Below are 13,020 nucleotides of genomic sequence, written 5' to 3' on the forward strand. Positions count from 1 at the left end.
AGTGAACAAAATCACTCACCTGTATAATACTTCACTCCTTCTATTCAGTCCCAGAAATATTTTCCACACAATTATAATCTGAATTTAATTTTTTTGATAAATGGCGACGTCAGTCAAAATAATCATCAACAATGCAAACCGCATCGTCTAGGAAACGACATTATACATATACATGCGGTCAAGAAAAGTCAATTAGAGATTCAAATAAAATATTATTTCTTAAAATAACACAATTTAATATAAACAATTTTTAACGGAAAACAAGACTCTTACATATATATATATATATATATATATATATATATATATATATATATATATATATATATATATATATATATATATATATATATATATATATATATATATATATATATATATATATATATATATATATATACCGACCTGACCATTTGATTACTGTGTATAGGATTTTAACGTGTAAGACAGAGAATAATATAAATGACCGTATAAATAATATAAATGATATATATATATATATATATATATATATATATATATATATATATATATATATATATATATATAATAAATAATATTTTCTTGCCTTTAGCTGTGTATTTTTTCTAATTTCGAAAAATCGAAAGTAGAGAAAAAATTAAAAAAAAAATAAAAAGTAAAAAGTAAAAAGATACACCAAATACACAGCTAAAGGCAAGAAAATATTATTTATTAATATACACTAAAGCTGTAAGAATTTTGTTCATTTCATATATTTGAGCGGGCCGAAAAACGCTCTTTACCATCTTTTGACGGGAGATGCACTAATATCTCACCGACACTTTACGACATCGTCTGTAGATATAGAAGAAGTTTTGCTTGCCGTATCGGTGAGAACCAACCCCTGGACAGCCCACCTGATGAAGGGTAGGCCCAGAAACCGGTTGTGGGAGTGGAGCTTGGTTCCCTCCTTTACGACAAGCAAAACAATTTTCTTTTTACTTTTTATTTTTTAAATTTTTTCTATTTTTCTCTACTTTTTTTCGAAATTAGAAATATATATAGAAATATATAGAAATATATATATATATATATATATATATATATATATATATATATATATATATATATATATATATATATATATATATATATATATATATATATATATATATATATATATATATATATATATATATATATATATATATATATATATATATATATATATATATATATATATATATATATATATATATATACATTCCGTGATTAGAAGAGAACAGTAATAACATTTATTTTGTACTTGTACATTGACATATCTCATTAAAAAGCCTCCAATTTTAAATATAAAAAATTAAAATTTAAAATTTATCCTTCATTTTTAGAAAATGCTAAATATTTCAAAAACTATACATTTTAGCCATATACAATTCTAATGAAACTTGCCTTTATTTTTTTAGTAGAATCCGAAAATCAATTAATATATAGGGTGTTCCATTACAAAAAACAAAACTTTGATGTGTAACTTTTTTTGGGGACACCCTGTATAACTCAATATAATTTTAGAAAATGCTTTAAATTAACTTACATAAGTTCATAAAGTTTCACTTCAATACAAACTGTTGTTCTTCTTGCAAAAGTCGCATCGTGTACGCACCACCCTGTATAATAACGACACACATGACGCGCCACCCTGTATAATTCGATTTCAATCAAAATTGCAATGATTGGCATATAAACAGAATAGGTATAGCTTATACATAGATACATTTATTTCAATAAATTTACATAGAAAAAAAAATAAAAAAAAAATAAATTAAGAAGGAAATAAAACTAAGAATTTACTAAAATTACTAGCTTACTAACTAACTAATTACTAACTTACTTACTAAAATAAAAAACTAATAGCAACGAAAAAAATGGGTAAATATTTTAGTATTTTACCTATAAAACACAATACAGAAGGTTTCACTTTAATACATTCACAGTAATTGAATTCCGAGGTAAAAGTCTCTGGGCACTCCACTAATAAACATTTTGAATATTTACAAAATAAACCTTTTGATTTTTTAAAAATATCAATAATTAAAAATTTCATTGATGCCCGACACTATAGATATACACAAAAATCGAATTTAAGAAGGAAATGCAATGTTGAAAAACAGTTCTAATTAGAGTTCTGAATAGCACCCCAAAAGTTCTGTAAGATGTACTATTTGATTTTTTTTAAAATATCAATAATTAAAAATTTCATTAATGGCCGATACTATAGATAGTCACGATGATAGACATAAAAATCGACTTTACCAAGGAAATGCAATGTTGAAAAACAGTTCTGATTCTGATTAGAGTTCTAAATAGCACCCCAAAAATTTTATAAGATGTGCCAATTGATTTTTTAAAAATATTGTTACGGATTCCGTGGGTCCACTAATTTAAAGTCACGATAAATACTTAACGAATTTATTGTCTCACCTTATACACACAATAACTAACTATTTATAAAATTCCTTCGCCAAATTGTCCGATTCGTAATAATTTAAAGCGCGGTATATTCAAATTTCAAAAACTCCAAAAACTGTCCCAGTTGCCAATTACGCGGGCTTATATACTCTATTGACTGCTTCTCGAAACTTCTACAATTCTCGGAGAGCGTTCTATTTCATACTGGACAATTCCATTGTCTGATTCGCTTACTTGTCGACTTGATTAAGAGATGGCGCCTAAAAATATCTTTTACTTTCTGGCGGATGCGCCATTTTTCTTGACACGTTGCGGTTATGCAGGCAACCAGTAATTGCATTTTAGCGCTACATACACCTTGACCTTGACATTGCACCCTTCTCAAATTTGATCGTCCCGATCAAGGTTTCCTGTCTGGTATCTCTTCAATCGATCCAGATGAACTACTTTCATCTTGCTTCTAGGGCTGCGTTGAATCCGGTACACAACATCATTTATCCTCTTGATGAGTATAAGGACCTTCCCGTGTTGGAGTTAACTTTGGGGACCTCCCTTTCTTACGCTGCGGGTTATATAACCATACCATATCGTCCTGTTGAAATCCCGTAGAATTAGCTCTGAGGTCGTAACGAGCTTTCATCCGGTCACTGGCTAACAACAGTCGAACGACAGTCCAACGCTATCCTGTTCCATTTCTTCCCCAGATCGAGTACTTGGTCTTTGTCTAGCTGCGCAAATCTTACAACGTTGATACCATTTCTTAACATCTTCGCAATAATCCACCCAGTAAAAACGGTCTTTCAGCTTGTTCAAGGTCTTGTTTACTCCAAGATGGGCTCCAGTTTTACCACCGTGAATTTCTTCCAATACCTGGGTAACTTTCTTCCTTGGTACCAGTAACTCAGTTGTTACTGTCCTGCCATGCACTTTCCCATGTGCGCTTTAACAATCCATTCTCAATCACCAGTGAATTCCACTGAGCCCAGAGAGCTTTGAAAACCAGCTCTCTGTCCGCAATATCCTGCCACGGTGGTCTCTCGCTGTTACCTTCCTTGAGTCGTAGTATTGCTCCAATGTCTGGATCTTCCATTTGGTCTTTCCTCAGTTGTGTTGTCGTCCACTGTTCATCAGCTCTAAGCTTAAAACTCCTTATCATGACAGAGCCTTCACGTTGTTCCGTTTTACAGCAGTGCTTACAATCGGTTTGACAGGGTCTTCTGGATAAACCGTCTGCGTTACCATGCATCTTCCCAGCACGATGTTGGATGGTAAAGTGATACTGTTCGAGCTTCTCGAGCCATCGTGCTATTTGGCCTTCAGGTTGTTTCATCTCCATAAGTCACTTGAGAGCCGCATGATCTGTCCTAATTAAAAATTCTTGGATATACAGATATTTATGGAAATGATCAACTGCTTTTACAATTGCTAGCAGCTCCTTCCGGGTAACGCAGTAATTCCTTTCTGGTTTAGATAGAACTCGACTGTAATATTCTATCACTCGTTCTTCGCGATCTTGCACTTGTGATAGCACTGCACCTATGCCGATGTTGCTGGCGTCTGTGTCCAGGATATACCTCCCTTGTTGTTGTGGGTAGGCTAAAATAGGACTTGAACACTCGGAGCCGTCTTAAGTCTTCCAAAGGCTACAACACAATCGGTGTTCCATTTGTAGCCGACTTCATCACCTGTAAGTCTATGTAAGGGTGCAGCTATATTGGCAAACCCCTTGAAAAATCTTCTGTAATAGGTGCATAAACCCAGAAAACTTCTAAGTTCATGCTTGTCGCTAGGTTTAGGCCAATCCTTTATTGCAGCAGATTTCTTCTGGTCTTTGTAAATACCGTCTGCCGAGACTAAATGGCCCAAGAATTCCACTTGTCGCTGGAATAAGCTACACATCTTCGGGTTCAAGTACAGGTCAGCATTCCGTATGCGACCAAAGACTTTTTCTAAATTTCGCAAATGCTCCTCAAAAGTTCTTCCCATAACCAATACATCGTCGAGGTAAACGAAGCACATTTTCCAAGTTAATCCTCTTAACACCACCTTCATGAGACGTTCGAAAGTGGCTGGAGCATTTTTCCTGGAGAGACCGTTTCCTGTAGAAAAAGCCGTCTTTTCTTTGTGTTGGATTCTATCCCTTCCTCCCATCCTTTACCCGAAAAACCTCAGTGGGTACGTAGCCGTAGTCGAGTACGTAGAGTGACAAGATCGGCCGAGTACACAGTGTACACCTCCAAGCGCGCGCTATCCTCAAGTGTTTTGTTCAAGCAAAAAATCAACAGGTACGAGTCCAGAACGGGAATAAAGGTGAGTGCCCACTGTCCTGATACATTAACTCACCCTAATGAACTGAGCCCCTTAATTCTCGCCCGTAACATTGGTCCTTCGAGCCGGATCCCTTTCTGAACCACGTACATATTTTACCTATACTCATAAATTGATTATCATAATTAATTTCTCAAAATTATCTAAATATCATTAATATTTTTGTAATATATTATTTTAAATATATTCAATAAAATAAATTCTCGAACAAAATCTATATTTATCTTTTCTTTAACGCAGTAAAAAAAGGTAGTACATTTTTTGTCACTGGTTCCACTGGCCAGGAATTTGCCACCGACCGATCGATTTTTAAATTGCCGTACCGGAGTTAAAAGCGATATCTAGCGCTGTTTGGCGATACTGGTCCGGATATTTCTTTTTCACGCTCAAATTTATCGATACGCATTTAGTCTCAACTCTAGTCTGTTCTCTCTCTTAATAATTTATTTTTTAATTAATAAATACACTCAATTAATACGAATACCTTAGTAAAAATAATAATTATCTTCTCATATCATATATTATTGTAGAATATATCATTCTTACTCTCTCTCTCGCACACACACACGCACATACACTCTCTCAGTTAATTATTCTATTTCTCTCTTATTCTCTTAATTAATTACTCTCTCTCTCTCTCAGTTAATTATTATATTCTATAATATTTTATTTTCTCACCTTATAAGGTAAAAATATAATAATTATTTTCTCATATAATATTCTATTGTAGAATATATCATTCTCTCTCTCTCTCTCTCTCTCTCTCTCTCTCAGTTAATTATTATATTCTATAATATTTTATTTTCTCACCTTATAAGGTAAAAATATAATAATTATTTTCTCATATAATATTCTATTGTAGAATATATCATTCTCTCTCTCTCTCTCTCTCTCTCTCTCTCTCTCTCAGTTAATATTCTATAATATTTTATTTTCTCATTTTATAGCATTCCATTTCTCTCTTACGCTCTAATTAATTATTATACTCATTTTCGCTATGTCTGCAGACGCTCGCAAATTAAAAACTCTTATAGCTCAACGCTCTGTAGAACTTACTAAAATTAAAGAACTTAAAAAATCCGCTGATCAAGCTCTTGAAGATCCAAATTTTTACCCTAACTTTAGATGTAGAGCAAAACACTTAGAAGATATTTATAAAACTTTTGATAAGATTCATAATAATATAATTTTATTAGTCTCCGCACAGGATAATGGCGATTTTGATCCTCATGTCAAAATTCAAACTGAATTTAATGATTATTATTTTTACATTGAAGCATTATTCACAAATTTATTTCCGCATACGAAATCGGAGCTGGATACTACACAATTACAAAACACTACTGCTCAATGTTCGGTAAAACTTCCTAAAATTGAGGTACCCATTTTGATGGTGAATTTAAACATTGGCAAACATTTATCGATATGTTTGATTCTCTTATACACTGTAACTCGTCTCTTAGTGATATATCGAAATACAACTATCTAGTGAGTTTCTTACGAGGTCCTCCTTTAGCTTTGGTATCTAGTACTCCACTTGCCAATCAAAATTATAATATAGCATATCAAGCCTTAAAAAATAAGTACGATAAGAAACGTTTGATTGCAAAAGCTCACTGGCAGGCTCTAGAAAATATTAAGCCCATCTCTAACGAAAATAATCATGAAGCTCTAAGAAATATGATTGATATTTATACTCGTAATATTACAATTTTAAATAACTTGGGTTTTCCCACAGAGAGCTGGAGTTTTGTGCTATTTAATATGATTTATGATAGACTTCCAGAAATTTTGCAAACTAATTTTGAACTGGAATGTGGCTCTGTTTTATCACAAGATATGCTATACCTCAAATCATACGATACACTCATTGAATTTTTAGAAAAACAATGTTCAGCTAAAGATACAATCTCTCTAACTAAATCGTTTTCTCATTTTAATAAAAATAGTAATTATGACAAAACTAAAACGAAGTATTCACAAAAAAGTTATAAAAATAAACCTACCTCTTCCTTTGTTGTCAACACTCAGTTGAAACAAAATTTAACTTGTCAAGTTTGTAACAAGGATCATTTTATTTATAACTGTCCAGATTTTATTGCTTTTACTCCAAAACAGAGATATGATTTAATTAAATCCCGAAGTTGGTGCTCAAACTGTCTCGGCACTAGACATTCTTCTAAGAGTTGTAATTCTCGTTCCTCATGCCGAACTTGTGGCAAAAAACATCATTCGCTTTTACATTTCGAAGGTCAAATAACAACTCCTGTAAACGTTCCTCCATCCACTTCATCGCAAACTCTTCCAGTTCTGCAAGCAAGCAGCTCTATCTCAGAAGTTGTATCTACAAATTTATTTGCAAAACATAAGAATAAAGCTCTTCTTTCTACAGCATTAATCAATGTTCAAGATGCGTGGGGTAATTTTCATGTAATACGCGCTGTAATTGACAGTGGAAGTGAAAGTCACTTTATTTCAAAATCTTGTTTTAATAAATTAGGTTTATCTAAATTTTTCCTCCCCATCCAATTGTGTGGCATCGGGAAAAATATTTCCAAAGGTTCTCACGGTGTTAGATGCAACATTAAACCTATTGGAAAGTCTGATCCGATCTACTCCTTGGAGTTTATTATATTAAACGAAATTAGTGATAATTTACCGATTAATTCTCTTCCCGTTGAACAGTTCTCAAAGTTTTCTCAATTGCCCTTAGCTGATCCCAACTTTCACCTCTCTAAACCCGTAGATATACTTTTGGGTGCAGATATTTATGGTTTCTTGATAACAGGAAACAAACTCCTCTCAGATCCAGATCAACCCGTCGCTTTAGAAACTATATTTGGATGGATAATTACAGGAAGAGTTAAAACATCTAGTGTTTCACTCTCTGTAAACTCATACTTTCTTACCTCTTATGCTTCCTTGGATCAATCACTTCAAAGATTCTGGGAGTTAGAGGACGTTCCACAATCCTCGACGCTTTCTTCAGATGAAAAGCTTGCCGAAGAACACTTTTTGTAAAACATTTTCACGCACTCTTCTGGACGTTATAAAGTATCTCTTACCATTTAAAACTTTGGAACCGTCTTTGAAGGTTCTAGAGATGTCGCCCTTCGTAGATTTTTCTCGCTCGAAAAACGATTGCTTCGAAACCCCCAACTTTATTCTCAATATTCTAATTACATGCGTGAATATTTAGATTCTCAATATATGATTGCCGTGCAAAATCCTTCTCCCAACGCTTATTCTTATTATCTGCTTCATCATTGCGTAATCCGACCAGATAGTCTCACGACCAAACTTAGAGTTGTTTTTGATGCTTCCGCTCGAGATTACACAAATAAATCTTTGAATGACACTCTCTTAACTGGGCCAAAATTACAGTCAGATATTTTATCTATTTTGCTTCGATTTAGATCGCTTTTTATTGTATTTGCTAGCGATATTAAACAAATGTTTAGTCAAATTCTTGTTAATGAAAATCATACTTAATACCTAAAATTTTTATGGCGATTTTACCCTAATGAGCCCATTCAAGAATACAAACTTACTCGTGTTACTTTTGGTTTAAGCTGTAGCCCATTTTTAGCCATTCGAGTTATAAAACAAATTGCTTTAGAAAATTTAGTAAAATATCCCGAAGCATCAAAGATTTTAGATATGGAGACGTATGTCGATGATATTATATCTGGTTGCGATTCTCTTTCTCTTGCTATAAAAATTCAACGCGATCTCATTTTTATACTCAAACACAGCGGTTTTGAACTTAGAAAATGGACTTAGAATAGCTCAGATTTTCTTTCTCAGTTATCTCCAAATGAATGCAAAATGGATTCTTCTCTCTCTTTAAATATAAATTCTCTTTCTTCCTCTAAAGTTCTAGGACTAAACTGGAATCCCTCTACAGATGAATTTTTCTTTGATTCACCAGCGTTGTCCTTGACAAACAAAATCTGTAACAAACGCAATATTCTTTCACAACTCGCAAGCATATTCGATCCCTGTGGCATGTTAGTTCCTCTCACTCTTCACCTAAAACTGATTATACAAGATTTGTGGAAGTTAGATATAAATTGGGATGTCCTGCTCCCAATAACATTGCTACATCTTGGCATCAACTCGTTCAAGAATTACCTTGTATTTTCTCTCTCAAAGTTCCTCGATATTTTCTCACTCTCAAATATTTATCCCTGGAAGTACATGGTTTTTGTGATGCTAGTGAAAAAGGCTATTGTGCAGTAATTTATTTTAGGATAATTCTTCCAGATAACTCTGTAAAAACAAATTTTGTCTGCGCTAAAGGCAAAGTAGCTCCACTCAAAAAAATCTCAATTCCAAGACTGGAACTCTGTGCAGCCTTACTTCTGACCAGGTTAATTGATTTCGTTAGAACTTCTCTTTCTAATAAACTTATTAATGTTAGTACGATTGCATGGTCCGACTCGATGGTTGTTTTGCATTGGCTTAAAAGTGAACCATATAAGTGGAACACCTTTGTAAGCAATCGAGTTTCCCAAATTCAAGAGAAATTACCTCCTTCTTGTTGGCGTCATGTAGTCTCCAAAGACAACCCCGCTGATCCAGGTTCTCGTGGTCTTCAACCTAGCGAGTTACTCGACAATGCCTTATGGTGGGCGGGACCTCCATGGCTAAGCCAACCGGAATCTTATTGGCTCGCAATCAATTTACTTTCCCTGAAATTGAAGAAGAACAACGAAAAGTTATATTGACATGTACTTCACAGCCCTCATTGTTTGATACTCTCTTTGAAAAGTTCTCTTCTTTCTCTAAAATTATAAATATTGTCACGTTTTGCAGACGCTTTCTCTATAATACTCGACATTCTAAATCTCGTAAAACCTCTCCTCTCTCGAAATTTGAAATAAATGAAACTCTAGAATGTATTATTAAATGTGTTCAATCACAATATTATGCTAGGGAAATTCTCTTAATAAATAATTGCAAATCTCTACCTAAATACTTAAGAAAATTGACCCCCTTTATCGACACCAATGGAATTCTTAGAGTTGGTGGTCGCTTGCGCAATGCTTCTCTAAATTTCTCTCAAAAACATCCCGCACTCTTACCCAATAATCATAAATTTACTACTCTACTCATAGAATATACTCATAAACTCTATTTGCATCCCGGTCCCCAAACTCTTCACTATATTCTCGCTCAACAATACTGGATTGTTTCTGCTAGAAAAACAATTCGTAGTGTTCTCTTTAAATGTCCTCAATGCTTTCGCGCTAATCCAGTAATGCCTCAGCCTCCTATTATGGGAGATATTCCTGCTGTAAGACTTTCTCAAGTAAAACCTTTCTCTGAAGTTGGATGCGACTATGGTGGTCCATTCTCTTTATTAAGATATCGTGCACGAGGTGCTAAGTCCTGTAAAGCCTATATTTGCTTATTTGTGTGCATGGCCACAAAGCTTTGCACTTAGAACTGGTTTCCGACCTTTCCTCCGAGACTTTTCTGGGTGCAATGCGTCGATTCATTTCTCGTAGAGGTCGCTGCAATCATATTTATTCCGATTGTGGAACGAACTTTGTCGGAGCTTCTAGAGAACTGATTAATATGCTAAAATCCGCCGCTGAGCAAGAACAAATTTCCTGGCACTTCAATCCTCCAAGCGCGCCTCATTTTGGTGGCCTGTGGGAAGCAAGAATAAAGTCTGTAAAAACTCACATTAAAAGGGTCATTGGTGACCAATTGCTCACGTATGAGGAATTTTATACGCTACTGGTTCAAATAGAAGCAGTGCTTAATTCTCGTCCATTGTGTCCACAAAGCTCTGATCCTAATGATTTGTCAGTTCTTACTCCAGGACATTTTTTAACCCTAGAGCCGTTAAACGCCCCTCCGAAAGATGATCTTTCCGGGATAAAATTAAATCATCTCTCTCGCTGGCAGTTGATATCACGCTTGCACCAAAGCTTTTGGAGCCGATGGTCTAAAGAATACCTTCAAACACTTTTACAAAGAGCTAAATGGAATGACTCTACTATTCCAATAGAAATAAACTCGGTTGTTTTAATAAAGGATGATAATCTTATTCCGCTCAAATGGAGCATTGGAAGAGTCTTAGAGATTCACCCGGGCCATGATCGTGTTACACGCGTGGTTACTTTAAAAACAGCAAAAGGCATTCTTAAAAGACCAGTGACAAAGATATGCCCACTGCCTTACTGCAAATCTCATAATTAAAATTTACTCTCTAAAAAAACATAATCGCAAAAAACATAATCGCAAAAAAAAACATAATCTCATTATAAACATAATTAACATCTCTTATTTAATTACTTTTCTCTACTCTATAACAAATGTAAACTCTTTAATATTTAATTAAATTACACTCATGCATTAACCCCAATAATGCATTTTTTCTAAATTTCCTCTAATTTAACTTCATAAATTTCACTCTTACTTTCTTTTAAACATAACGCATTTTTTTCACTTTTTTTTTATTTTACTTTACTATTCTCAAACGAAAATGGAAAATATTTCATTTTGGTGGGCGGTATGTTGGATTCTATCCCTTCCTCCCATCCTTTACCTGAAAAACCTCAGTGGGTACGTAGCCGTAGTCGAGTACGTAGAGTGACAAGATCGGCCGAGTACACAGTGTACACCTCCAAGCGCGCGCTATCCTCAAGTGTTTTGTTCAAGCAAAAAATCAACAGGTACGAGTCCAGAACGGGAATAAAGGTGAGTGCCCACTGTCCTGATACATTAACTCACCCTAATGAACTGAGCCCCTTAATTCTCGCCTGTAACACTTTGTTTTCCTCGTCCAGACCAACTTGCCAGTATCCACTCTTTAAGTCGAGAGTGGAGAACCAGCACGAACCTGCCAGTATGGTTAACGCGTCGTCTATACGTGGAAGTGGGTAGCTGGCCTTCTTAGTGACGTCATTGAGCTTCCGATAATCCACGCAGAATCGTGTACTACCATTTTTCTTCGTCACCAAAACAACAGGAGATTGACCAAATGGACTCGATGATTCTGCGATAACTCCATCTTCTAGCATCTTATCTACCATTGTCTCAATTTCTTGTTGTTTGGAAAGGGGCACCCTTCTAGGACGTTGTCCAATCGGCTGGGCATGACCAGTATTAATCCGGTGCTTCAAAAAATCCGTTCTTCAACTGTTGTTCTCAAAAATACTGCCATGCTTTAGCAGGAACTGCTTGGCCTTCTGTTTCTCCTCAGGTGTTAGGTGATCCCATGGCTGCTCTAGATGTTTTAGTGTTTCTTTGGATGGATGCCATTTGTATAACAGCTGATGACACTTCATCACATCGTGTGACACTTCTTACAGGTTCGCAGATGACTATCTTGTCACCTTTTTGGATCTTGACACAATTCGGGAAAAAATTCGAAATTCTGATATGTATATTTTTGTTGGTGTTCACCAATGACTTTCCTACTAAGTACCTATCTTGTTTGTTGTCGCTACTTTGTACCAGTCCAACACAGCACCGGCGATTTTCCCCACTTTACCGAATACGATCTTCTCGGTATTACCAGGTATCACCACAGTTTCCGCTGATCTTACATCCATTCTTCCTGGTCCCTCGTCTGGAGATAACATGAACTCTTCGTTTCCGATATTTAGGATGTTTCTCTGGTGATCGAACGACAGCCCATGTTGACGAATAACATCCATACCCATGATGAAATCATCTTCAATATCTGCCACTAAAACGCTATGCTGGAACTTCAAATTTCATAACTTCAGTTCGACGATAGCCTTTCCCCGTACAACGGTCATTTCCCCCGTAACTGTACGTAAACACACTCTTCTTTTCAGAGGCATCAACTTCAACCCTTGCACTGAGTTAGCCCGCACCAACGATACCATAGCGCCAGTGTCCACTGTCATTCGGATTCTTCTACAATTGACCTTCCCGTCGATCACCAAACTGTCAGCGGTTCTTCCTAAACTCTTAATGGAAAAAATCCTGGGGGCTCTGTTCTCCCCAGTCAATATTCGCCCCTTAGTATTGACTGATTTTAGTTTTCCTGGTGCCTACGTTCTCTGGATGGTGACCGGGATCGCATTTGAACGCGGCAATCCCGTTTGATGTGGCCATTCCTGCCACATTTAGAGCACCTTTGTCCTGGGATCTTTTCTGGTTCTCTATCTGGGTGTTGTTGACTCCCTTGTTTATTAGTAGCTCACATAGTTTGTCGACTTTTTTACACATCTCCTCCAAACCTCTGTGTGTGCTTTCGGGCTGTTCCTCGACCGGTAC

General features: G+C 35.4%; 1 protein-coding gene across 1 annotated transcript; it reads left to right on the forward strand.

Moving 5' to 3' along the window:
• The first annotated feature begins 10,245 nt into the window (after positions 1 to 10,245).
• On the forward strand, positions 10,246 to 10,968 carry LOC115878295. The gene has a single exon (XM_030894751.1). The coding sequence runs from the start codon at positions 10,246 to 10,248 to the stop codon at positions 10,966 to 10,968; it is 723 nt and encodes a 240-aa protein (XP_030750611.1).
• Positions 10,969 to 13,020: the final 2,052 nt, after the last annotated feature.

The sequence above is a fragment of the Sitophilus oryzae genome, unplaced genomic scaffold (assembly GCF_002938485.1).
Source record: "Sitophilus oryzae breed Bouriz unplaced genomic scaffold, Soryzae_2.0 scaffold_1508_pilon_pilon, whole genome shotgun sequence".
Lineage (NCBI taxonomy): Eukaryota > Metazoa > Arthropoda > Insecta > Coleoptera > Curculionidae > Sitophilus > Sitophilus oryzae.

Excerpts from the sequence above, each read along its gene's own strand:
- LOC115878295 (XM_030894751.1), top strand. The coding sequence starts at position 10,246 with ATGCGTCGATTCATTTCTCGTAGAGGTCGCTGCAATCATATTTATTCC.